Genomic DNA, 26,553 nt, shown 5'->3' with positions numbered 1-26,553 from the left:
GTGGTGGGCCAGCAGTACCTCCTCTTCAGCGGCCCACACAACACATCTAACACCACTCATTAGAAAATGTGTGGCCATTTGCACTATCATCATGAAAACACTCAGCAGACAATCACTGTCGAGCTGGATGTGAAATCTGTCTAAGTGCCACACGACTGTGGAGTTGCAAAAAGCCACACACATGTGGTGCATATGTCGCACATGTGTATGTGTGCACCTGTGTCCCACACTTGCATAAAATGTAGGTACAAATCTGATCACATGGGGCTGGACAGCAAGGTCCAAAGGTACCTGTCAGATGATCACAGCACACTGACAGCTGGATGACAGCTCAGTGCACACATTAAAAACACAGAAACCACTACCAGGACAGTTATATAAATAATTACGACAATACCTACGTACACAATTACATAACAAACTAGAATCACTCAGAGAGTGCAAACCTCTGCCAAGGCCATAGGGTCACTGACCCTAAAGAGATTCCCTCCTTGGCACAGTGATCTATTCAACAATTCAGTGTTACAACCAAAACTATGATACATACACTTTTCTTTCCTGTATATTTGACAGCCTTGACCATGAAAACATACCAATAGAACTTGGAATCACTTTTATGTCTTTATTAGTTCAAAGGTTATTGTATAAAAATGATTTTTCGGTAATGGCGGTTTTCTTCTGGATCTAGCTCGATAACATTTGAAGCTACATCAAATCTGATGACACTTTACTGAATCAGTACAGATTCAGCTACAATTTCGTGTTAGTTGTGCATCTCTAGCTTCATTTGTCACCTCACACTGACACATTTTCTATTTTCCCTATATTTTTGCATATTCTGATCACCAGATCCGGAATCCGGATCCGATCATCACCAAACTTTGTTGTTTGATAGAACATTTGACTATGTTACACCCTAATTTTTTTTCAAGCCTTTCTGCCTTGTTTTTGTGGAGTTAGAAACTAGAATGTCAAAATTCCCCCTATCCCGCAATGGTGAAGAATCCTTTAAAAACTTCCTGGATCCGGATTGTGATCCGGATCACCATTAAAATTTAATCACTTGTTCCTCTTGTCATTTCCAACCACTCCACAAAATTTCATCAAAATCTGTTGAAAACGTTTTGAGTTATCCTGCTGACAAACAGACAAACAGACAGACAAACAAACAAATGCGACCGAAAACATAACCTCCTTGGCGGAGGTAATTATAGAAATAATTCATGGAAAAATAAATGTATAAGCTTCAACAAGTAATATTTGTGATCCACTTGATTCTGGGGCTTAGTAAATCAGGTTCTAGACTGATTAACTGTGGCCCGATTCACTGTGCCCCGGGTGCATGTGACACACGAGTCATGTTATCAAATAGCTGATAGTCTGGAGAAGACATAACACATGCTCATTAGTTGGACGGGGTAGTCTTCTAACTAATAACAATTTCTGGGCCACCTTTCCTCTGTTGTGAGAAATAAATACAAAGACACTGACATCCAAAAAAATTACTTTGATAGGAAAAACTGACTTCACTTGCCACTTAGTTTTACCCTTAATGTATCCAAAAATAAAATGCTAATTTATATGGGGATGTCTTTATGCATTAAAATATGGCATAACTGCTGCAAATATATATGTAGTTTTGCAGATATGGCTACTGATTCACTGTGCCCCTTGGTTGACTGTGCCCCAGTTTCCCTTACTGTTATGACTTACAGTCATAGGAAGCATGTACCACAATGCAGCAGATGAGGTAAAGCTACAGTGGGTAGGATTTAGGAGTGTTTGTAGTGTGGTGTAACCAGTTATTGTAACCAGGACGTCTACTGCGTTAGCCAGTATTAGCAGCATCAGTTGATAAACACCACCTTATGTGGTAAATATTCAGCAATTTTCCATAGACAGTGGTAGGATAGTACTGTGTGCAGGATTTATTAAACTGGACATACAACAGACAGATGTGCCAAAAGCATTAAAAAAATACAGCTTTCAGTGTCATTGCTGCTCAGAGGAGCCATGATGGATTGTGAATTTGGAGTACATGGGGTTTGTATGACTTGTCAAGAACAAATTATGACTTCAGTGGCTGTTCCTGGGAGTGCATAACTGAGAAAGTTTGACCTCTGAGTACAAATGGTATGCACCAATACTTACTGTAAGCACCGCATTTCACATTTTGCAGTGCGTCCCCTTAGAGTGCAATCAGTTTTGGAATCAGTGGTTGTACTGGTTGCTCATGCGGGTCTGAGGACCCCCAGTTTTGTGAAATGGAAAATCATAGATCTTGCTTATCACAAGAGAAAGCAAGGAAGCATGAAAAGCAAAAATGTGAAAGAAAAACTGATGAGCATCATGACCAGAGATGGCATAATGCAATCTGCAACCTCACCACTAGAAGACACTAAAACCTCTACACTGTAGCTTTAAGTTATGGTATGTAATGTAGTTTTGGTCCTGTATAATCTGCAGTTGCCATTATGACACCTTCACAATAGTGATCGATGTGTTTCCAATGAGCAAAGATTAAGTTTTGACCAGATATGTCTACACACACACACACACACACACACACACACACACACACACACACACACACACACACACACACACAAGGTGGTGATGCACAAAGGCTATGAATATGTTGGTAAGAAGCTATAAGCACTCAGAGAGTGCAAACCTCCACCACTAGAACTTGGAATCACTTTTATGTCTTTATTAGTTCAAAAGTTATTGTATAAAACAATTTTTCGGTAATGGCGGTTTTCTTCTGGATCTAGCTCCATAACATTTGAAGCTACATCAAATCTGATGACACCTTACTGAATCAGTACAGATTCAGCTACAATTTGGTGTTAGTTGTGCATCTTTAGCTTCATTTGTCACCTCACACTGACACATTTTCTATTTTCCCTATATTTTTGCATATTCTGGATCACCAGATCCGGAATCCGGATCCAATCATCACCAAACTTTGTTGTTTGATAGAACATTTGACTATGTTACACCCTAATTTTTTTCAAGCCTTTCTGCCTTGTTTTTGTGGAGTTAGAAACTAGAATGTCAAAATTCCCCCTATCCCGCAATGGTGAAGAATCCTTTAAAAAATTCCTGGATCCGGATCGTGATCCGGATCACCACTAAAATTTAATCACTTGTTCCTATTGTCATTTCCAACCACTCCACAAAATTTCATCAAAATCCATTCAAAACGTTTTGAGTTATCCTGCTGACAAACAGACAGACAGACAAACAGACAAACAAACAAACTCAACCGAAAACATAACCTCCTTGGCGGAGGTAATAATGAAAATGAATGACCACATAACACAGAGTGACACGTTTGTCTGGGTGCTGAATGCACGGGGGAGCGTGTCCCCTCACAGACGCGGCTGTAAATATCTCTGCTCCTACACGTCCCAGACTGACAACACGTTCCGTGTTTGGAAGGACATGAACTTACAACATTCCTCCATGAGGCACATGTCTGCCTGTCGTCCTCACGTGGAAATATATAAAACATCTTACACCTTTGTGGCGGGCTGTAGTTGCTGGGCACAGTGCACCTCGTCCATGTCTTTATTGATTTCAGGCATTTTTCCACACTAATTACAGGCCAGTGATTTTTGCACAGTGGCAAAGTTTCCATCTGGTAATCAGAGCTTATGGGTGCAAATCCTGTGACTTTTTTTTTAACAGGGTTATTTAACCAAGGTGTTCTGTATTACATCCCCTTTTATGTATTGTTTATATTGTTTATATTATATTGTTCCTTCCCACTGTCGCCAAGTGCTTGCTCATAGGGGGTCGTTTTGACCGTTGGGGTTTTTCTGTGATTATTGTATGGCTTTTGCCTTGCAATATGAAGCGCCTTGGGGCAACTGTTTGTTGTGATTTGGCGCTATATAAATTGATTTGATTTGATTAGCCCAGTGATATTCACTAATTATACAGCTGGTTTTTATTTTATTGTTCTCCACATCAGTGGCGTGATGTGGTGCAGCTGCTCGGAGTGTGTTCCTGCTCAAAAGGCTCGCATGCACGAACCATCACACTGGGATTGTGTACACCTGTCAGCAAGATGTTTTCGTAGTTCGCTCATAAGAGCTGTTTCGCCGTGAGTTGCCCTGAGTTGTACTTATTTGTATTATGTGTGAAGGGGCCCTAAACACAGTTGACTGATATTTTGAGAATATAAATAATGATTGATAATTTTATTACTGAGACATCTGTTAATAATGAGACATTAAAGAAGAAGCAGTGAAAGAACAATGTGTAGACATTTAATGAAAAAAACAATTTGGGTTCACAAATTATTATTAAGAAAATTAACAAACTAATAGCCATTTTGCATCATTTGACAACAAAGACTGTCAGACACTTGGTTGGTTCAGTTGTCTGGGTCTGTTGGATCAGATGTGTTTCTGATCGGGTCCAATTTCCTGATGGGCCTTTGCAGTCTTTCATTTGACCTGCATCTGGTTAACTCACTGGGTCTCCCAGGTGACCACAGGCTGTAGGTCCGGACTGTTTTGCCAGCAGAACTGTATGTGGTAGTTCAGTGGTTCCATCAAAATTGGTTCTGATTGACCAACGGATGATTTAAAGACTTTGTAAAAATTTAGAAAAAGTTCAAGTCTTGGCAAACAACATTTGGAGGGCATAAAAGCTAACAAAAACATGTTTGGCACCAAGCTGAAAATAGAATTTGGAGATTTCACAAATTCACTCTTAATCTGAAAAATGTGGCCAAGAAGTTGTCTTTGAAATGAAGAAAACTTGACTCAAGTCTTAAAAAATATTAAAACTGGTGCAAAAAGACTAAGAGCAATGAAAATGAAACAAAAGGACAATGAAACAAAAGCCATGAGGTTGAGAGTCTGGAAAAAGGAGGGCCACACACAGCCAATAAGAGGCTGTTGAACAGCCGGCAAACAGGACAAAACTTTTTAAGGGGTGCATGGTCATAACCTCCGCTCATTTGGATTTAGATTTCTGACCCAAAGGAAATGATGGAAAAAGATCACATATAATTAATAACATTCCTTATTTAGCTAACATAATATAAGATGACTAAGTTTCCTAAGTACATCCTAGAACCCGGAAATCGAGTAAAATGAATATGTGTCACCATAACAATTCATTAATAATTCATGAAATAACATCTGACGTACATCAACAGTTATAAAAGGCATTGCATAAAAGAAACATATTAACAGCTTAAACTGGAATATACAATTTGTCTTTTGGATACCTATAACAAACATCCATCCATCCATCCATTTTCTTCCGCTTTATCCAGAGTCGGGTCGCGGGGGCAGCAGCTCAAGCAAAGCCGCCCAGACCTCCCGATCCACACACACCTCTCCCAGCTCCTCCGGGGGAACCCCAAGGCGTTCCCAAGCCAGCCGAGAGATGTAGTCCCTCTAGATTGTCCTGAGTCTTCCCCGGGGCCTCCTCCCAGTGGGACGTGCCCGGAACACCTCTCCAGTGAGGCATCCAGGGGGCATCCAGAAAAGATGCCCGAGCCACCTCAACTGACTCCTTTCGACGTGGAGGAGCAGCGGCTCGACTCCGAGCTCCTCCCGAGTGACCAAGCTCCTCATCCTATCTCTAAGGGAGCGCCCAGCCACCCTGCAGAGGAAACTCATCTTGGCCGCTTGTACTCGCGATCTCGTTCTTTCGGTCATGAGCCGAAAGAACGCTATAACAAAGATAAAAAATAGAATTTCTCTGTTTGGTTAAGAGGGGTTATCTGCGCACCGGAGTGTGTCAGTGTTTTCCCTGTTGGTGGCACTGTGGTTCCACTGCCATGAGGGATCTTTGTGTCTGGATGTTGGAACTGATCGACCTCTTTATAAAATCTGCAAGAATGCTTTGAAGACCCTTTTCTGGAGACATGGGAGGCTATACATTGATCACAGAGTGCTTTGCAGTTGATATTTTCTGGCACCATATCAACAAATGTAATTTTTGATGTAGAGGTCCTGTTCGTTATATGGCCTGGAACATCTCCAATGTAGACAGGTTTATTTCAACTGTCTAATAAATTCAGGCTGAGCTGGGTTCAACCCATCCTGATTTCAGAGGAACCTTTGAAATACAGTATAACAGTGTTTGTTGGAGACTGGTCATGTTTGTGAGGAGGTGCGGGTTTCTTTGGTTACCCCAGGTCAGTGATAACACAGTCCTTCACCTCAAGACATTCGGCCTTTGGAAGGTTTGGAGAAAAAGTTCTTTGAAAAGGAGAAGATTAATGTATTTTTTGATTCTGTGAAGATGAGTCTGTGTCTGAGTCAGATTCACTACACAATCAAAATATATTTAGCTTGTAATGGAGGAGTGGGGGTGTCTAGCTGTCAAACCAAACTATTTTTAAGTACCTTACCTGCTGAAAATTTACATTATTTTTTCCTCAGAATACAAATTTGCATACATTTGAATATTAATTAAATCCCAATTGATTTCCTGAGAAATTGTCTGTTTACTAAACTCTATGCTTCATCTAACTGAAATAATAACATGACTTAACAGTTTTTACAAACCCTTCATGGGCAAGACTCTGAATTAAATACTAAATAAAGATATTACGTCATAGATTTTATGGACAATATCATCCAGGCTAGCATTCAACATTTTTTATCAGAAATCCCATGGTGATGAATTTTTCAATCACCTTTGTTTTTCCACTTATTCAATTAATAACCTGCTTCACTGTTAATTTCTTTTGTACATAAGTGAAAATGTCCAGATGTCAGTCTCGTGCAATGTTTGCAACGTAAGTGTTCCAGCAAAATAATAATGTAGTGTAGTTTGTTTATTGTAATGTTAACATATTATAGTTCATTCATTCTATAATTTATATGTATTTCAGTTTTATGTTAAATATGAAACTTATTTTTCCTGAAAAAATGTGTTTTTATACTACAATATATTTAGTAGGGGGAGGACATCAAAAGAATTATGGACTACATAATGGATTATATCAATTTATATTATATCAACTTCTGAACAGACAATATCATCCCAATCAAGACTGTGCGGTGTTACCCCAGTAACAGACCCTGGGTGACCAAGGACATCAAGGCAATACTAAACAAGAAGAAGGCTGCATTCAGGAGTGGAGACAGGGAGGACCTGTAGAGGGTACAGCTTGAATGGAGGAAGAAGACTGTAGAGGGGAAGGACAGCTAGAGGAGGAACCTGGAGAGCAAGCTCCAGCAGAACACCATGAGAGAGGTGTAGAGTGGGATGAGAACTATCACTGGTCAAGGTAAGGCAGACCAGATGATGGAAGAAAACATGCATGAGCCCAAACCTGTTCTTCAACAGGTTGGACAACATGGACTCTTCCCACCCTTCCCCCAGCTAATCTCATTGCTCCCCCTCCCCGGTGCACTCACCTGATTATTGCCACCCCCTCCTCCCACCAAACTTCCCCCACTCCCTTCCCTCCACTACTCCCTCATTCTCCTCAATGCCTCCCATCACCATCACTGCTGAGGATGTGAGAACCGAATTTAGTTGCCTGTGTCCGGGAAAGGCTGCAGGTCCGGATTAGGGTTGGGTATCGAGAACCGGTTCTTATAGAGTATTATTAAGAAATGATTTGATCCACCGATATCAATAGCCTTTTTGCTTAATGATTTCCTTGTCGGTCCTTCAGAACAGCCATTGTTTTTGAGCGTGTTTCTCAGGAAAATGATCATTCCTCTACGTTGATTACAGACTCTGCAGCAGCTCTGTTATCAACTGTTTCTGCAGCACGACACCACTTTGAAGCGTGAACCAATGAAGCAATGCTTTGATCCACTAGCTCGTTGGTTCTTTGATTCACTGCTCTTCAGAAATGGCAAATCCGCTTCTTAACCTCTCTCAAAGCCATTAAAATATTGTGAGTCATTTTTGTGTGGATTAAAGTCACTAACTGGGACTCATGTCTTGTTGCAGTCAAGAAACGAGAATCATCCTCCATTCCATTGACACAGCTCCAAATGCTGTGCCGCTCTCTGCTGAGACAGAGTCCGGTCGGAATTAATAACTTCAAAACGAATTGCCGCTTTAAATAAAATGACACCTCTTACAAATGTTGTAATACAGACAAGAAACTACAGTTGACTAAAACGTTTTTTTTCCTCCCAAAATGAGATGTGCTGCATTCTTTATAAATTACATCCTGACGTGCAGCGCAGCCAGCTGAGCTCAGCTCAGATGTATGGAAAGACATTCATGTCAAGAATGTCTGAAAGGAAATGCTTTTGACAATAACTACATATTTTGTTTATTTCTATTTATGTCCAGAGATCAAGGATCCACCATGTAGAGTTTATTATGTCCAAAGTTTAAGGAACCAGTAAGCAATTTCATATTTATTTACTTTAAGACTCAATAAAATGTTCAGTTTCAATTCGATTTCAATTTAATTGGCTTATAAAGTGCGAAATCACGACAAAAGCCGTCTCAAGGTGGCTCACATAGAACAGTCCAACATAAAAAATTAAAATAAATAAATAAAAATTAAAAAATCAAATACATAATTAAAAACAAGTAAAAGAATAAAACAAATAAAAACTAAAAACTATTCATAAGAGAATAAAAATAGGCATTAAGTCGTGACTTAAAAATGTCCACAGACTCTGACTGCCTCATGGTTGCAGGAAGACCGTTCCACAGAGCAGGTGCATGATAAGAAAAAGCTCTCTGACCCACTGACATAGAAAACCTTCAAAGCCTACTTTTAGTAGACAAAAATTCACAAGAGGTATTGATAAGGGAATCGATAAAGAATTGGTTCGATAAGCGGAATCGATAATGGTATCAATATTGATAAAATCTTATAGATACCATCCCTAGTCCTGATGGCCTCAGGACCAGACTGCTGAAGGAATGTGCTATCCAGCTGTGTGTGATTTTTCAATGCATCTTCAACTGTCGGCTGAGCCAGGTGGGTGTTCCTGAGCAGTGGAAAATCTTATGTCTTGTCCCTGTGCCCAAGAAGAATCCCAACACACTTAATGACTGCAGACCTGTGGCCCTAACATTACAGATGATGATGTAATTTGACCAGCTCAGCACCTCAGCACAGTCGTCAAATCATTGTTGGATCCCCTGCAGTTTGTGTACCAGCCCAACAGGGGAGTGGGGCTTATTCTCAACTGGAGGAGGCAGGCAGATCTGTGAGAGCCATGTTCTTTGACTTCTCCAGTGCCTTCAACACCATATGGCCTGACTTGTTTAGTGAGAACCTACATGAGATGAGGTGGCCTGGACTACCAACTACCTCACAGGCTGCCCACATTTTGTGAGGGATAGGGTAAGTAGAGGAGTGTGGTGGACAGGTGTGTGGAGTGGTGTGGACTCAACCACCTGCAGCTCAATGTATCTAAGATGAAGGAGCTGGTGGTGGAGTTCACAATATGGAAGACCTGTCCGATCCCATTTACCATCAATGGAACAAAGGAACATTTTGGACGACTACAAGTACCTCGGTATCCACATAGACAACAAACAACCGGACTGGACTGTAAACACAGGCCAGTTGTTATGTGTCGGACGCAGCTCGGAGAACCGACCAGCGTTTGAAGGACCCAGTATGAAATAAGCAGAGCACGGTACAAAGGCTAACTGAATTTAATACATAACAGTGATACAAAAATAACAGAAAGTGCGGTCTGGCGTGGTGCGCTCCCAGCAGCGCTAACGGTCCGGAGCCAGAAGCTGTTCGGACCCAAGGACCCCTGCCGACACCCCCCAGGTGGCCGCAACAACCGAGTCTGTGAAAGAAGGAACCATTATGTGAGTCCACACTCTACACACAGAGAGAACACTTAAAGGTGTACAAACAGCAAACACTTCCTGGTTTGATTACTAATCAGCTTCCCAACCTGCAGGCATGGAACATCCAGTTCACAAAACTCCACTGCAGTGGAAGCCGATACATGACTAACATACAGCTCAATATAATAAAGGTGTGAGGGACACCACATTTACTGACTGTATAAATGTTAGTCACAAAATCTAACGTACCTCAGGAAGTGTGCTGACGAGCGTGAGACCTCACCCCCTCCTCTTTCACAGACCGTGCATCAAACCCTGGACGTTCTCTGCATCCACTGATGATGAGATGGCTCCCGAGACGACGATCTCACCCGTCTGGTCACAAGGTCGAGTCTCTGGCAAATACACACTGTATACTCCAGTCTTAAATGCCACCATGTTCCAATCCATATAGATGCACCTCAGCTGTGAGTCCTGACGAGCCGCAGGTGATCAGGGTGAGGTCCTGATAACCTCAGCAACACAGCCACTCAGTCCCAAATGCAAGCCACCTGGAAGGAAAAACAAAAGACAGAAACAAAAAGGCAGCCAGGCCCCCCAACCATACAACAGTACCCCACCCTCACGGGAAGCCTCCCGGCGACCACACAAACCTGGCCCAGGAGAAACACCCCCCTCCAGGGACCATGGCTGGAAACCGCATCTGCATTCGTCTTCCCACAGAATGGTTGATGTCCTCTCCTCTGGCTGCATCCTTGCCTTTGTTTCTGTCCGTCACTTAGCACAGGTGTGGCCAGGAGTTCTTAAACCTGTGCGGTCAGCCTTTATCCAACCATGTGCGGTCATTAGTCACAAAACAAAAAAGACAAACACAAACAACCAAACCACCCCCCCCCCCTCCCCAGGGGACCGTCCCATCAAACCCCGGGATGAGGAGAAAAGAAAAACCCCAAACTTAAGCTTACAAATAAAAGCGCTAAAACACCCCCCCCCCCCCCCCCCCAAACGACATGCAGGGACCAACACCCCCCAGAGGACTTCCCGCCAGCTCCAGGAGTAATAACCACAGCCGAGGTCCCTCTGGGATCCAACGTCACCCACGAGGACTCCCAGCGCCTCCCAGAGGACCACTCGTCAACCCCAGAAGACGCCTCCCCTCACGACCAACGGACCCAGCCCCGGCCGCCTATGGCTAGATGGACCCACAGCCCTTTTCCCCCCCAGAGGACACCACAGTCAAACCCTGAGGGCGGAAACTGGGGGGAAAACACCCCCCCCCCCCAGGTGCAGAGGTTACCTGGGAAACGCCCAGCATAACCACACTGCACCACTCCAGCAACGCCGACACTACGGCTCACACGGCTGGAGTTAGAGGAGAAGAGAGGGCATAACAAAAAACAAAAACAAAAAAAAAGAAAGAAAAAACAACAACCCAAATACCCCCCCCCCCCATGACCCCCCAGGGGACCGTCCCATCAAACCCTGGGAGGTGAAACTGAAAAAAAAAATAAATAAAAAGAAAGACTAACAGACTGACATAAGGTTGCTCGGGTCCCTTTTTGTTTTTTGTTTTTTTTGTTTGTTTTTTGGCAGAACTGCAGGGTCACGACCCCAGACACTAAATAGTGAAAAACAAAAAATAAAATCCCACACAAAAACCAACTCAAAAAACACCCACACAAAATGAACTAACACAAAACAAACAAGTGATTTATACCGTCAAGCTCAAACAAATGGAACACACCTGTTCCAACTTAAGAGCTTGACGGTAATGTGACTCAGTCACCAACAGAGGGAGCCAGAGTGCTAAAAATAAAAAAAAACCCTTTGGTGACAGAGAAAACAAACAAGCTGCTTTTCTGTGCGCAGCTGTGAGCAACACACAACCAAAAATGTGATTCAACTAAATAACACCGGAGCTGACACAACAGACGCAGTAGTTATCTTCATCCGGGGAAACGGGGCTACAACTGTCACACGGGAAGCACAGCGACCCGTGCCACAGAGCTCCGCCGTGCGCGTGCACCCATTACAGACACACTCTTGCAGCTCCCGTTTAAACTTCTTATCCGGTCGGAGCGTGACGCGAAGCCGTCGCCAGTCACACTCCACCACGACCCACGGATAAGGCACACACAGGAACACGGCTGCAAGAGCGCTCAAATCAGTATTTGGTAATGGGTTCTCCAACGCGCACCATCCGGGCGGAGAGCACCCGCAACTGATCCGGATAACTTCTGAACATCTGCTGCCGCCTTCCCGGCGCGTTACCATCTCTGCTACCGCTGGGTCCGTGATGTTTGGCCAGAGACTACTGTTATGTGTCGGACGCAGCTCGGAGAACCGACCAGCGTTTGAAGGACCCAGTATGAAATAAGCAGAGCACGGTACAAAGGCTAACTGAATTTAATACATAACAGTGATACAAAATAAAGTAATAATAAAGTGCGGTCTGGCGTGGTGCGCTCCCAGCAGCGCTAACGGTCCGGAGCCAGAAGCTGTTCGGACCCAAGGACCCCGCCGACACCCCCCAGGTGGCCGCAACAACAGTCTGTGAAAGAAGGAACCATTATGTGAGTCCACACTCTACACACAGAGAGAACACTTAAAGGTGTACAAACAGCAAACACTTCCTGGCTTGATTACTAATCAGCTTCCCAACCTGCAGGCATGGAACATCCAGTTCACAAAACTCCACTGCAGTGGAAGCCGATACATGACTAACATACAGCTCAATATAATAAAGGTGTGAGGGACACCACATTTACTGACTGTATAAATGTTAGTCACAAAATCTAACGTACCTCAGGAAGTGTGCTGACGAGCGTGAGACCTCACCCCCTCCTCTTTCACAGACCGTGCATCAAACCCTGGACGTTCTCTGCATCCACTGATGATGAGATGGCTCCCGAGACGACGATCTCACCCATCTAGTCACAAGGTCGAGTCTCTGGCAAATACACACTGTATACTCCAGTCTTAAATGCCACCATGTTCCAATCCATATAGATGCACCTCAGCTGTGAGTCCTGACGAGCCGCAGGTGATCAGGGTGAGGTCCTGATAACCTCAGCAACACAGCCACTCAGTCCCAAATGCAAGCCACCTGGAAGGAAAAACAAAAGACAGAAACAAAAAGGCAGCCAGGCCCCCCAGCCATACAACACCAGTGTTGACTGTACTTCATCAAGAGGCTCAGATCTTTCAAAGTCTGCAGAAATATGTTGCAAATGTTTGTTCAGTCTGTGGTCTCTAGCATCATCTTCTATGCTGTAGTGTGCTGGGGCAGCAAGCTGAAGGCAGCTGTCATGAAAAGACTCAGCAAGCTCATGAGGAGAGCTGGCTCTTTCCTGGGGGTTAAGCTTGAGTACTTACTTGGTGGAGGTGTCAGAGAGGAGGATGCTGAGGAAGCTGCTCAGCATCCTGGACAACACCTCCGATGCATGCCACACTGACATCCTGTCAGAGCACCTTCAGCCATAGACTGAGACCACAGAGGTGCACTGCAGAATGCCACAGGAGTTCTTTCCTACCTATTGCAATCAGGCTGTATAATTACTCCCCCTTCTGCTGCATGAGTACATAACAAACAAAGTTATTCAGTTATGTGCAAAAAAAACAAAACAAAAAAAAACAAGCATTGTTCAGTGTTTACTGTTTCTGTTCTCTGGCAAAATAATTTCCTTTTGGATAAATGAAGTTGATCTCATCTCTTCGAGAAATTGGTTTGGCGAGTCCTTTTTAATAAAAATTCATCTTTTAAAACCATGTTGTATGGCCTACCAACAGTTACATACAATCATATCACTTGTATCAGTGAGCAGTCACAGAGTGGCATCTGAGGACCAACTTCAGACAATGTAGATGGAATACAAACCAAACGAGCATGCTTGTGATGGTAAAAGGAAACCCACACAGATACAGGCGGAACAAGCAAAATCCACACATAAAGGAACTGGGCATTGGCAAAATCAAACCCTGGCCTATCCGCTGTCCACTGTGCCACCTTAATAATATATAGATTATCAAATTTAACAAATGCTAATTACCTCATATATATGTTGTTATGTCTGTCTTTTCCCATCAGGTGCTGTTTAGTATTTTGTTGTGGCTTCAGTACAATAATGTAACACTTTGGGGCAAACAGGCAGAACAACAGGCCAAAGCTGGAAGTCAGAATTGCAAAAGATTCTACTGCATCAGTGTAATTTCCAGGAGAGCTGATATAAGCAGGGATGAATGCCAGCCATACAGCACAGAAGATCAGCATGCTGAAAGTGATAAATTTAGCCTCATTGAAGTTTCCAGGTAACTTACGGGCCAGAAAGGCCAGTATGAAGCACAGACAGGCTTGGAGGCCAATATATCCTAGAATGCACCAGAAAGCAACATTTGAGCCCACACTACACTCCAGTATGATCTTTGATTGTTCATACTGTGTGTTTCGGATTGGAAAAGGAGGAGCATCAATGAGCCAAGCAGCACAGATTATTACCTGAACTAAAGTGCTGCTGAAGATAATGGCCTTCTGCTGCTTGGGCCCCAGCCACTTCATAATGCGATCCTTTGGCCTGGTGGCCCTGAATGCAGCTAAAACCACAAGAGTTTTTCCCAGAATGCATGAAATGCAAAGTGAGAATGTGATGCTAAAAGCAGTGTGGCGCAGCATGCAGGACCAAGTTGTCGGCTTTCCAATAAACACCAACGAACACAGGAAACACAGAGTCAGTGAGAGCAGGATTAAGAAACTGAGTTTAGAGTTATTTACACACACTATGGCTGTATTTCTGTGATAGAAAAAGACTGCAAATACACTTAAAGTGATGAAAGCCCCGACCAGAGCCATGACTGTGAGCGTGATACCCAAAGAATCATAGGTCAGGAACTCCACCTGCTTAGGAATGCAACTTGTTCCATATTTGTTTGACCAGAAGTCTTGAGGGCAGGATATGCACTCTATGGAATCTAATGAGAGAACAAGAGAAGATTAATAATAAATACCTGATTGTGATATCACATGACAGATGACAATGTTAACTCAGCCAAGACCGTAACTACCATGATTACTCAAAACTGCTTTTCATCAAACTTGGTTGGGCCGTACAGTATGGGGCCAAGAAAGAAGACATTAAATTATGGAGTTGATGCCAATAACTAAATGTGCCTAAGAACTGACCAACATCTACATCAATCTGACTAATGTCTGCAAAATTACTTGAGCAAAAAATCATGAAATGACACGCACATCACAAACTGTATTGGCGTGCAGGGTCAAAAGATAGCATCAAAAGCAAAAAAGAAAGAGACCCGCACAGCCAGTGAGCTCCCGAGCAAACCTTTAGTGCAGCACCAAAAGAAAGTGTGACGTTTCAGGCCTCGCCCTTCCTCAGACAAGACGTGCGGAATTCCTCCTCACGTCTGTCTTAATGTGCCAAAAAAGTGCTGATGTCCACGTCTTTTCACAATTCCTGTGCTAGTCATACAACGTCCCGGATAAAACACAGCGTCCAGTTTGGAAATGAACTGCACATTCCACTGTTACAGGAGTTTTTGTCATGGAAAGAGGAGCGGAGGCTTCGCACGTCGCGGCGGTGCCGCATGGTGCACAGCAACGCTGTGATGAAGCCTCACGGGACATGTTCTGGCATGTCCAGGCACATCCACAATTTCTCGGATAATCACTCGATGGAAAAACCACCAACAGCTGTCTGAACGCCATCTCAAAGCCATTCTGTGAGACCAAAATGGAGGTGTTCCTTTGTCTCGCTCCATCAGCAAATCGGTCGTGACACGCAAAGCCTCCGCTCGGCTTTCCATGACAAAATCTCTTGTTAAAAGTGAAATCTGCCGGAAAATGGCTGATGTTCAGCTCTTGTGACAACCAGAGAAAGTGCACACGACGGTCTCGGATCCACAGAGCCATCCGTTTAAAAATGATCCGGTGGTTTGTTGCTCTCGATGGCGGCACAGAGCGCGGCGCGCCGAGCGTCCTTAAAGCCATCCTTAAGGCTGTAGTAACAGTCCTTATTCTCTGTGAAGCCCGTAAAATTTTCACCGAAAGCCAGATAAATTTTTCAAATGGTTTCCAGCTGCCAGTCTCTAACAGTTTCTGAAAAAATTCTGATGGAAAAAAAGCCCAAATCATTCCGCCATTTCCTGACAATGAAAATCCGCTGAGGGGGTGGACCACTCCTCACTCAAAGCCTGCTCACAGGCGAATGACGCAACCGACAGGCATGGAAAAACTCACGCATGCGCACGAGGGTTCAAGGGTTCAAGCTTGTCTGATGCAATCACACGTGATTCAAATCCATATGGTTTTTGAAAAAAATAATAAGGTCGGATACTTTTCTAATAGACCTCGTACATATGGACATAAGTAAACGAAAGTGTGTAAGAACAAAATAAATGTGACAGCACAGAGTCAGAATATTATATGAACAATGAATGTACTGTTTAAATGTAAGACAGTCATGTTACTGGCCATGAATCTGTTCTCGTAAAAAAGAAACAAAACACTGCAATTTCTCTAATATTTAATTCCTGTTCACACAATACAAAAAATGATCCTCCTATGCAATGTACACCAGGAAGTGATGACTTTTTCTTCTTTTTTTTACATGAATGACCATGCGCTCATATCATAAACACATGAGCCAGCTCCACATGTCCAGCATCCACTTCCGTATTGGTATCCACGTTCCAAAGATGCTATGTGTTTTTTTTTTTTTTTGTTTTTTACAATGTTAGGAGAGCCCCCTGATGCACATGCCTCTTCATGTCTTGTGACATGATATTCTGCATCATGTGATATGTGTTCTCCAGCTTTGAGTAGCAATGACACAGTAGTCAAGTGCAGCTTTGACTGCATGGTCATCTCTGTGCTCGCTGAGACATGGTTGCGGCGATCCAGTTTGTTTTTATTTCTCCCCATGTTGTCATCATTTGCACACATGTGCAGTACCATACCTTGCACATTGTTGAGTGGAACACATGTGACAATATGTGTCTCCAGCTTTGTTTTGTGCTGATGGTCAGCTGCGATGTGGAGCGATGCACACAGTAGGACGTCATCCATCCCATGATGTGGTTTCATGTCAACTGCGGTCCCCTGACCTATGCATAACTGTAGTGCATGTGACAGTGTCAATCAATATATGATCGACATGCAACACAGCCACCTCTCCTCACATGAATGGGCTCCCTGTCATTGTTCACTGGCACACACGTGAACACAGAGGCCAGCTATGATGTGAAGCAGCAAAGCGCTCAAATGAATGGTCACATGTCACATGAGGTGTAGCGGGCTGGTGAGCTGTTTTTATTTTTCACCATGTCAAAAGAGCCCACAGATATATGTTCATGGCAGTGGCATGTTGTGAAAAAGTGCTATTCTTCATGGCACGATATCTGTTCTCCATCTATGAGTAGCAATGACAAAGTGGTCAAGTGCAACATGCCTTGTGGCACATGGTGTATGAGGCATTCGAGTGTGGCTCCGATTTCCCAGGAGTCCCATTGGACTCTTTCTTCATGCACCAGTCTGCCTCAATCTTGTTATGTGTGAAGGGGCCCTTCCAACTGCCAGATCCATTTTAATGAAAACTGGTGAATGAGTACAACCCCTAACAAGGAGAGTGGTTTCGGAGCCGAGGCTGTGCATGGAGGCGATGTCCACCAGATTTAATTGGTATCACTCCACCTCCCGCACAAGCTTTGGCTCCTTCCCCCACAGTGAGGTGATGTTCCACAACCCCAGGGCTTGCCCCACCACCAGGGTCTGGTCCGTCGATGCTCTTGACTTTCATTGCCACCCAAGGGACAGTGCACCCAACACATAAAGGGATAAGTATGTATCCTGCTCTGTGGTTCTACCCGCCCTGTGCCACCTCCAGCACGAGATGAAGATCTCAGATGATGATCCGGCCTATATTGTGCGATTCAAGGCTGCCTTCACCAAGGACCTCAGTCAGTGGAGGGAGAATTTAAATCTGGAGTGGCTTAAGGTATGGCAGACTGACCAGAAGATAACTGCATTGTTTGACCATTAGACTGTTAAGCCAGTAGATCAATCAATGAATAGATGAATAACTCATGAAGAAATATGGAGGTTGGATTTGGAAAGTGAAATTTTCATCAATCAATCATTTTTATTTTTTATTTTTTATTCATCAAAGGTGGCGACTGCTCTAGATCCACGGTTTAAGGACCTCAAGTGCTTGGCCAAAGCAGACAGGGAAGCAGTGTGGGCAAAGCTACGCGAGTTGGTGATGGGAGAAGAATCTGCTGTGCAGCCACTCAGGGAGGAGAACCCTGTGCCACCTAAAAAGAAACCAGCCTTGCTAGTGATGAAATCAGACTCCGAATCAGATGAAGAAACACCAGCAGACAATACTATGGAGAGGTATAAGGTAGAGCCCAGTGCCAGTCTAGATCAATGTCCACTGAAGTGGTGGTCGGAGCACACCGCTGTCTATGGTAAGATGGCCCACATTGCCCGTAAATACTTGGGGACACCTGCCACAACTGTCCCATGTGAGAGACAGTTGGTCTGCCTAAGTGACTGGTGGAAGAAGGAAAAGTAGCGCTTGGACTGATTAACACAAAGCTACTGATGTAAACAGTTCATCAAGCCCTCTTACTAAATGTAGGCTTACAGTTCAAATTTCATGGTTAGCTAAATAAACAGCTTATCAACCCCTCTTACTAAATGTAGGCTTACAGTTCAAATCTCATGTTTAGCTAAATAAACAGGTTATCAACCCCTCTTAATGTATGTAAGCTTACAATTATAAATTCACAGTAGAGAAGCTTGAATCTTGAATCTGAGAGCCTACACAGAAACATTATAAATTCATGTTAAACTGAATATGGAGGGTATCACCCCCACTTAATGTATGTCGGCTTACAGATCAAATTTTCATGTTTAACTGAATAAACCATTTAACACAAGTACATTTTATTTAACATGTTTTTTTCTTTAGCAAGTATCAAAGTAGAACAGCTTTCTCAAGCAGTCAGTGATGCATTTTGGAAACAGGAGATGAGCCCCTGGTCTAATGCGTCCTCTGTATTAAGAAACCCGATCTCAAGGACTTACTTTTAGTCATTACTTAGGTAGCACGCATATTCTGAATGAGCCATTTTAATCTAGATTAATCTAGATTAATTTCAAGATTTCAGTGAGATTAATCTAGATTAAAAAAAATTAATCTATGCCCACCACTTATATATATATATATATATATATATATATATATATATATATATATATATATATATATATATATATATACACGAGGTCTGTCAATAAAGTAATGGTCCTTTTTATTTTTTTCAAAAACTATATGGATTTCATTCATATGTTTTTACGTCAGACATGCTTGAACCCTTGTGCGCATGCGTGAGTTTGTCCATGCCTGTCGGTGACGTCATTCGCCTGTGAGCACGCCTTGGGAAGGAGTGGTCCCGCTCCCTCGTCGGATTTTCATTGTCTGGAAATGGTGGAATGAAAAGGACTTTTTTCCATCAGAATTTTTTCAGAAGCTGTTAGAAACTGGCACCTGGAAACCATTTGAAAATTTTATCTAGCTTTCGGTGAAAATTTTACGGGCTTCACAGAGAATAAGGACTGTTATTACAGCTTTAAAGACCCCTTTAAGGATGCTCGGCGCGCCGCGCTCCGGGCTGCGACGACGCGGCACAAGCCACCGGACCATTTCTAAACGGATGGCTCTGTGGATACGAGACCATCATGTGCTCTTTCTCTGGTTATCACAAGAGCTGGATATCAGCCATTTTCCAGCAGATTTCACTTTTAACAAGAGATTTTGTCATGGAAAGCCGCGCGGAGGCTTCGCGCGTAAAGACCAATTCGCTTTGGAAGCGAGACAAAGGAACACCTCCGTTTCGGCATGTCAGAGGACAGGTTTGGACATGTCCAGCTCTCCACAATTTCTCTGATACTTACTGGACTGGTAAGCATTGAAAACCGAGATAGGCATGTCCAAACCTGTCCTCTAACACGAGAAAGAGCACACGACGGTCTCGTATCCATAGAGCCATCCGTTTAGAAATGGTCCAGTGGCTTGTGCCACATCGTCGCATTTCAGAGCGCGGCGCGCCGAGCATCCTTAAAGGGGTCCTTAAAGCTGTAATAACAGTCCTTATTCTCTGTGAAGCCTGTAAAATTTTCACCGAAAGCCAGATAAATTTTTCAAATGGTTTTCAGGTTAACAGCTTCTGAAATAATTCTGATGGAAAAAAGTCCTTTTCATTCCACCATTTCCAGACAATGAAAATCAGACGAGGGGGCGGGACCACTCCTTCCCAAGGCGTGCTCACAGGCGAATGACGTCACCGACAGGCGTGGAAAAACTCACGCATGCGCACGAGGGTTCAAGCATGTCTGACGTAAAAAACATATGAATGAAATCCAAAGGACCGTTACTTTATTGACAGACCTTGTATATATATATATAAAAAATGGAAATAAGCCATGAATTTTTATAATAAAAATTCAACAAAGTAAAATGATTTTGATGTATCTTTCAAGAAATGAATAAAAATATGTTGAGGTTACTGAAATAATTATTACCTGTCTTAGTGCTAATTTTGCCACTGTCACATGGTACACAGTCATAGCAACAAACAGGCTCCCCACAACGGACAGCCTTCCGGAAACCTGGTAGGCAGCTGGGACTGCACAGATACCAACACCTACTGTGCACACATACAAGAGTGTTTTTAGGGTCTGTAGATATTAATGATAAACATTGTTGTACAAAAAAAATAAATGCTGTCTACTACATGATGCTGTCCTGCTCTGCTCTATATTTCTTCCATACCCCTCACCCCAAATTTTGTGATGCCATCACAAATTAATTTTGTGATACTGTCAAGAAAATATGATACATTTTCTGACTGTATCATGAACAGATTAAATCACTTTTTGTGATGACATCACAAACTGGTGTGAGATCAGGCTGTTTATACATGTGCTCAGTGCTCCTTTCCATCAGGATGTGACAATTTAGGGACCCTCATTGCTTCATTTAGTGATGGGTGGGGAGAGGCATTTTTTAATCATCAGGAAACATTTGTCTATGTTTTGGTTGTGGTTCAGGTTAAGGGTAGGACAGGAGGTAGGTTTTCCAGATGCATCACACAGCAATGCAACGCCGGTACCCAATGCATCACAGATTAATGCCCAGTGGAAATAAATCTTTTGCATCAAAATGTGATGACTTGAGTTTGACACTGGGTTGGAATAATCATTATTGTTTCAGTTATTCACTGGGCTCCTGCTAACAGAAACGCCCCAGAAGGCATAAATTCATCAATGGGCTTTCTGTACTGCTTAGATATACAAAGATGTTCATATTTTAGCCAAACGTACTCCTGACTTACCTCAACCTCAATCTACAGAACTTCAACAGGTGGGATCTGATGAAGGTAAAAACACAATGTGAGCAGCTTGCCTTGCTCTGATGTCCTGCCCATATTATCCTGTCCTCCTGGATCACCAGTTCCTCTCCGGCAGGTTTGGTTCCATCAAACAACCCCACAGTGACAAATTCAATTTTCCCCCCTGTGCTTCTCTGCCAGTTGATGATGTCATAATAAGGTACAGAGTCGCCCTTCGGGTCAAAGTTCACCTCCTCACCAGCCATGCTAAATGCAACTTCCTGAAGATAGTGTTGGAGCTTTAAGACAAATACGTAAAACTATATCATCAAATATTATGAACAGGAGTGACAATGTGACATAAACAATGGTAAAATTTACCTGCCAGGGTTGGATGTTGTTGCTTTGAGCACATGAATTATTGTAGAATGGCCCACTGCCTGGCTGACACAGAAGAAGGTTGTGCAAAGAATGTGCAATAGCATATACAGACTTATAAACATTATATTCTGTTCTCAGACTGGAGGTATCCATATAAGTCTGGTCCAGTAGCAGCTCCTGCCCTGTGCACGGAGGAAGCAGTGATCCAGAGGCAGATGAAGGAGAGCAACCATAGATATACTCCCACAACTCCTGCACTAGAGGATTGTTGGGGTGTGTATCAGGGTTAACTGTCTGCAGATAATCACTCATTCTGGGAATGTGACCTTTCTTGATGGTAAACCCAATTGTACCCCCCAGATAGGGATAGTATTCACTCCCTCTAAAGAATGATGTCATAGCCCAGGCATCGCTCGCTACCCACTGGATTCCAGTGATATTCTGCTCCATGCAGTCCCTCAAGAGTGGTTTCATGTACGTTGCTGGTGAGAATAACACCACTACTTTTGCCCCAGAGTTACGCATTACCTTGGGGAAAAAACAAAACAAAAAACAAAAAACTAATAATGACATGGAACGTCGAACAAGAAAAAGAGGAACACATAAATAAAATAACATTGCAACAGAAACCAGAAAATGTGAAAAAGCAAAACCCAGTATAAATGTATAACAGAACTTCTCATCAGTAATTTCTGAGTTTTTAAATTGAAATAAAATTGTCCTCTTAATCTGTAAAACTTTGGTCAACATGTCTGACTGTGTACCTCTATAATTTCCAGACCCCTTCTGCGGTTGTACTGAGATGGAATTGTTTCTTGGAATGCCACACAAATTACGGTCCCCCTTAACTCCCTCAGTAAACCTTGTAGAGCGAAATGGCCATATTCATGTTCTTCCCGAAGCAGTCCAACCCAAGTCCAGTTAAAGTGTATCAACAACTGAGCAAGAGCTTTCACCTGTGATCAGGGGAAAATAAATTAAAAACAACCTCACATAACTTGAAGAATTGTATTTTTTTTGTTGTTGTTTGTTTTACTTAATTTGTCTTATTTTCTGCAGTATTTCTCTTAAAACGTATGTCAGGTCAATGAATACAAATAAACAAATGCATTTGTATTGTATTTTGCGTATTGAAAGCATTCAAGTTCAGATTTGTGACATTTTTTTCTCTTAGAACAGTAAGGCAGTCTTTGAGAAATGTCCTTATCGTGGTATTATATGATGAGAAAATCACACATTCATTCTCTCACCTGATAATCATCATGAGGAACAACTCTGAAGAAGTTAGGGTAATTTCTCCTGTCACTGAGACATGTACAGGTTGACGAATAACTGATCTGTGCAAACAGATTACATGCAAGTATTGAAAATTACTTCCTTGACATTTTTTTTAAACCCACTCATTCTTACCATTGGAATTTTGAATAACTGAAGGATTCTTGACACCACAATGGACAGAGAAGATAAAGAGGCTCCAATCACAGCAAGGATTGGAGAGGTGCCATTGCATATGGGAGAATGGTTTGTCCTCAGACCATTCAACATCAACAGGGTAGCCTGCTGAGCAGTCAGTGAATATGTGCAAGAATCAAAGATTTTGTACCCAAGAGTATGATTGGGTAATAAGTCCTTTTTCTGGTTTATCTCCGCCACTGCCAGCCTCATTGACAGAGCCCAACAGAAACTCAGAGTAACAAATCTGCAGGCACACAAGCATAAGAACAGTTGAGAAAATGCAGAGACATGATTCTGGATTACAATTTACAGCCGTCTGACAGGGTGACATAATGAAGAAAGTGTACTGCATTGACCACAAGTCTCATTTTATTTTTATAATATTTGTCAGAGCTGTATGTCTTTGCTTAATTCTTTGCTTTAACCCAGGTCTCAAACACAGCCTAAAAAATCAAGAAAATATAACTAAAAGCAACACTATAAGGCTTGTGACACAATATCAGATATGTTTCAAATGGATAAAATCAATCAAACAGTCACACTCTGATTTTCACTGCTGTTCCATCAAACTTACCTGCTGCACTTGAAATCTGTAGGTCGGTGAGTGAAGTCAGGTTTTGGCATCTCCTGGTCATAATGCAAAGGGAAGATGCCACCAATAACGTAGTCACCTTCGGCAATGAAGCTTGGCTCAAAGTTGTTTTGAAGAGTGCACATGTTGGCAGAAAGTGGGACTGGAGATGTCAATCTAGAAAGAAGTGTGAAAGAAAAGGAGAGTACATGGAGAATGTAAAGAAGTAAAGAAAGTGCAAACATACTGCCAGATGTTTCCAAATCGAATGAAAGCAGGAAATGTTATAAGTTATATAAAGCATGTAACTTTCTCTGACTTGCATCTTATTAAAGGAAGTGCAGCTGGATTGGATGTTGTGAGTACCGCCTAATTTGCCAAAGTAAGTTCACAACCACTGGTTGATTCATGCAGGCAAGAGGTATGAGACAATATGGCTTCCTTTGCATTTTTGTGTTAACATCCATGTAAGAAGTAAAGGCACCAGTATTTTTTCTGTGTGTGATAATGTAGTATTACTTAATTGGTATAATACCTCTGTGAGCACTAATTGGCAGGGTTCAGAGAGGTAATGTTAGCTACACTGATAGCACCATGTTTATTGAGACATTGTGCCACTCACAGTTTTTAAAACACACCCAAGTTATTTGAGACATGGCTAGCCAACAAAAATGTGTTCTTTAACCATACCAGGTTATCAAGCTTATTGGCCTTAGCTTACTTGGTATATATTATATAGGTGTTAGTCATCCTACCTAGGTCAAGCTCGCCTTTCCTGTACTACCAACCCAGTCTCACGGCATGTTGTGATTCAGCAGCACAAAATATATATTAACTATTGGTTCATGATATTGTCACGAAAAGTGCAAATGTTAATTCGAATAATAATTCTAATACATTCCGTGACGGCTGCACAAAATTAAAAGTGATGAAGTGGGGGGTGGGGGGGGGGGTCCTGGGGGATGATGGTTAGGGTTTGGGAAAGGAGTAGGGTTAGTAATAGTAACTTTAAAAAACCCATCATGAAAATTTTAATCATTTTTTGATGGGAGCACGAAAAAAAAAGTGAGACTGGGTTGGCACTCCCCCTGTTTACCTATTCTTAGGTTAATTGGGAGTTTGACAGTCATGCATTGAAAGACATATTGAGTCACCCCATTGAAACTTCAAACCTGTTCATAAGGAAATCTGAGTGATGTCGTGGAATGTTGTCCAGTATATATGGAGTCTATGGTAAAGACCAAATCTCATATTACTAAAACTGACAGGGCTGAAAAAAAAAACCTTAATTTGCCTGTCTGTTCCATATAAAAAAGTACAAAATTAAAACAAAGTTTGACACAGTGTGTTCTGTGAGCCATATTAAACAATGCTGTCAGCTGTCCACTGTACAAAATATTCGATTTTATCCTTAATTTGAGCAGCACGGTGTCTTGGGGCCCCTTCACACATAGTTTGAAGTTTGGACACCATTTGGACAAAAACGGCTAAACAGCACAAAACAGTTTGAAAATAGCACATCATGAAACATCGTGCTGATGGGCAGGCATGCACGAACCCAGTGCGAGAGTTCATGCATGCGGCGGTGTCTTTCAGGCAGGAACACACAGTGCCAGCTGCGGCACATCGTGCCACTTATGTGGAGGAAATATAAAACACCAGCCGGTACTTGTGGGACCACATCGTGCCACTTATGTGGAAAAAACAACAACATACGACCCACTGGACGCAAACTCACACCATCCAAAAGCTTTAATTGCTAGTCAGAGACTGAGCGACGGAGCTGTTCTTTGAAAGCTGCGGAAATCTGCCTCATATCAGGAAGGACATGGACATACATGTCAACCCCTTTGAGGGTCCACCTGTATAACCAAGTGAGAAAATCCATAAAATCAACACAAAATCCTTATAACCTCCAAATTGCACCAAAATCAGTTTTATTACAGTACACACAACCGCATAGCAGTGTCACATAACTGCATTTTTGTCCACAAATTATGAGTTGCCGCAATGACATTAAAGTCAGGATCATTAGTATTTCCTCCACAGTTGAATTTCAAACAATAGCGATCTAGTATTCATGCGTCAAGCTGAATTTTATTGAACTGAATGTGTCGAATTTAGTTATTTTTTACAGAAACAAGAACTGTCTGTCACTAATGAAAATACATTAATAAAATCATGAAAAATAAATTGAATAAAGTAAATAAATATTAAATTGGTCACTGGTCCTTAAACTTTGGACATAATAAACTCTTCATGGTGGATCCTTGATCTCTGGACATAAATAGGAATAAACTAAATCTGTAGTTTTTGTCAGAAGCATTTCCTTTCAGACAGTATTGACATGAATGTCTTTCCATACATTTGAGATCACTGTGCTTCACATCAGCATCAGATTAATTCATAAAGAATGCAGGATGTTTCAATTTGGGAAGAAAAAAACGTTTTAGTCAATTGTAGTTTCGTGTCTGTAATACAATTTTATTTAAAGCGGAAATTCGTTTTGAAGTTATTATTTCCGACCGGACTCTGTCTCAGCAGACAATGGAATGGAGGATGATTCTCGCTACTTGACTACAACAAGGCAAGAGTCCCAGTTAGTGATTTTAATCAACACAAAAGTGACTCACGATATTTTAATGGCTTTGAAAGGAGTTAAGAAGAGGACTTGCTGTTTCTGAAGAGCAGCGAATCAAAGAACCAATGAGCTAGTGGATCAAAGCATTGCTTCATTTGGTTCACGCATCAAAGTGGAGTCACGTTGCAGAATCAGCTGATTACAGAGCCGCTGCAGACCAAACCCTGAATATCCATAAGACTTTATTTGTACGTCCGTATGACAATGAAACTCGGAAAAATCCATATAATTTACGGACAATCTGTATAGGTTGACATGTATGCATGGAAGCATTACAAAATAAATTAAAATCACACACCATATAAAAACACTGCATTTATCAAGCAAG

At 42.3% G+C, this 26,553-nt stretch overlaps 1 protein-coding gene across 1 annotated transcript; it reads right to left on the bottom strand.

Moving 5' to 3' along the window:
• Positions 1-13,816: 13,816 nt before the first annotated feature.
• Positions 13,817-23,730, bottom strand: LOC117508978 (extracellular calcium-sensing receptor-like). The gene is made up of 8 exons (XM_034168804.1): positions 23,588-23,730; positions 22,969-23,257; positions 22,809-22,895; positions 22,323-22,514; positions 21,559-22,086; positions 21,241-21,476; positions 20,369-20,481; positions 13,817-14,736 (listed from the first exon to the last, which is right to left on the bottom strand). The coding sequence occupies exons 1-8, from the start codon at positions 23,728-23,730 to the stop codon at positions 13,817-13,819; spliced, it is 2,508 nt and encodes an 835-aa protein (XP_034024695.1).
• Between the last annotated feature and the right edge of the window lie 2,823 nt (positions 23,731-26,553).

This window comes from Thalassophryne amazonica, chromosome 4 (genome assembly GCF_902500255.1).
Source record: "Thalassophryne amazonica chromosome 4, fThaAma1.1, whole genome shotgun sequence".
NCBI lineage: Eukaryota > Metazoa > Chordata > Actinopteri > Batrachoidiformes > Batrachoididae > Thalassophryne > Thalassophryne amazonica.
Note: the sequence above shows the minus strand (reverse complement) of the source record. Positions and strands in the feature narration are given on the sequence as shown.

Coding starts and splice junctions, on each gene's coding strand:
- LOC117508978 (XM_034168804.1), bottom strand. CDS start 23,730: ATGTGCACTCTTCAAAACAACTTTGAGCCAAGCTTCATTGCCGAAGGT. Junction 22,896..22,968: donor AGTTATTCAAAATTCCAATG/GTAAGAATGAGT, acceptor CTGTTTGCACAG/ATCAGTTATTCGTCAACCTG. Junction 22,515..22,808: donor TTCCTCATGATGATTATCAG/GTGAGAGAATGA, acceptor CCCTGATCACAG/GTGAAAGCTCTTGCTCAGTT.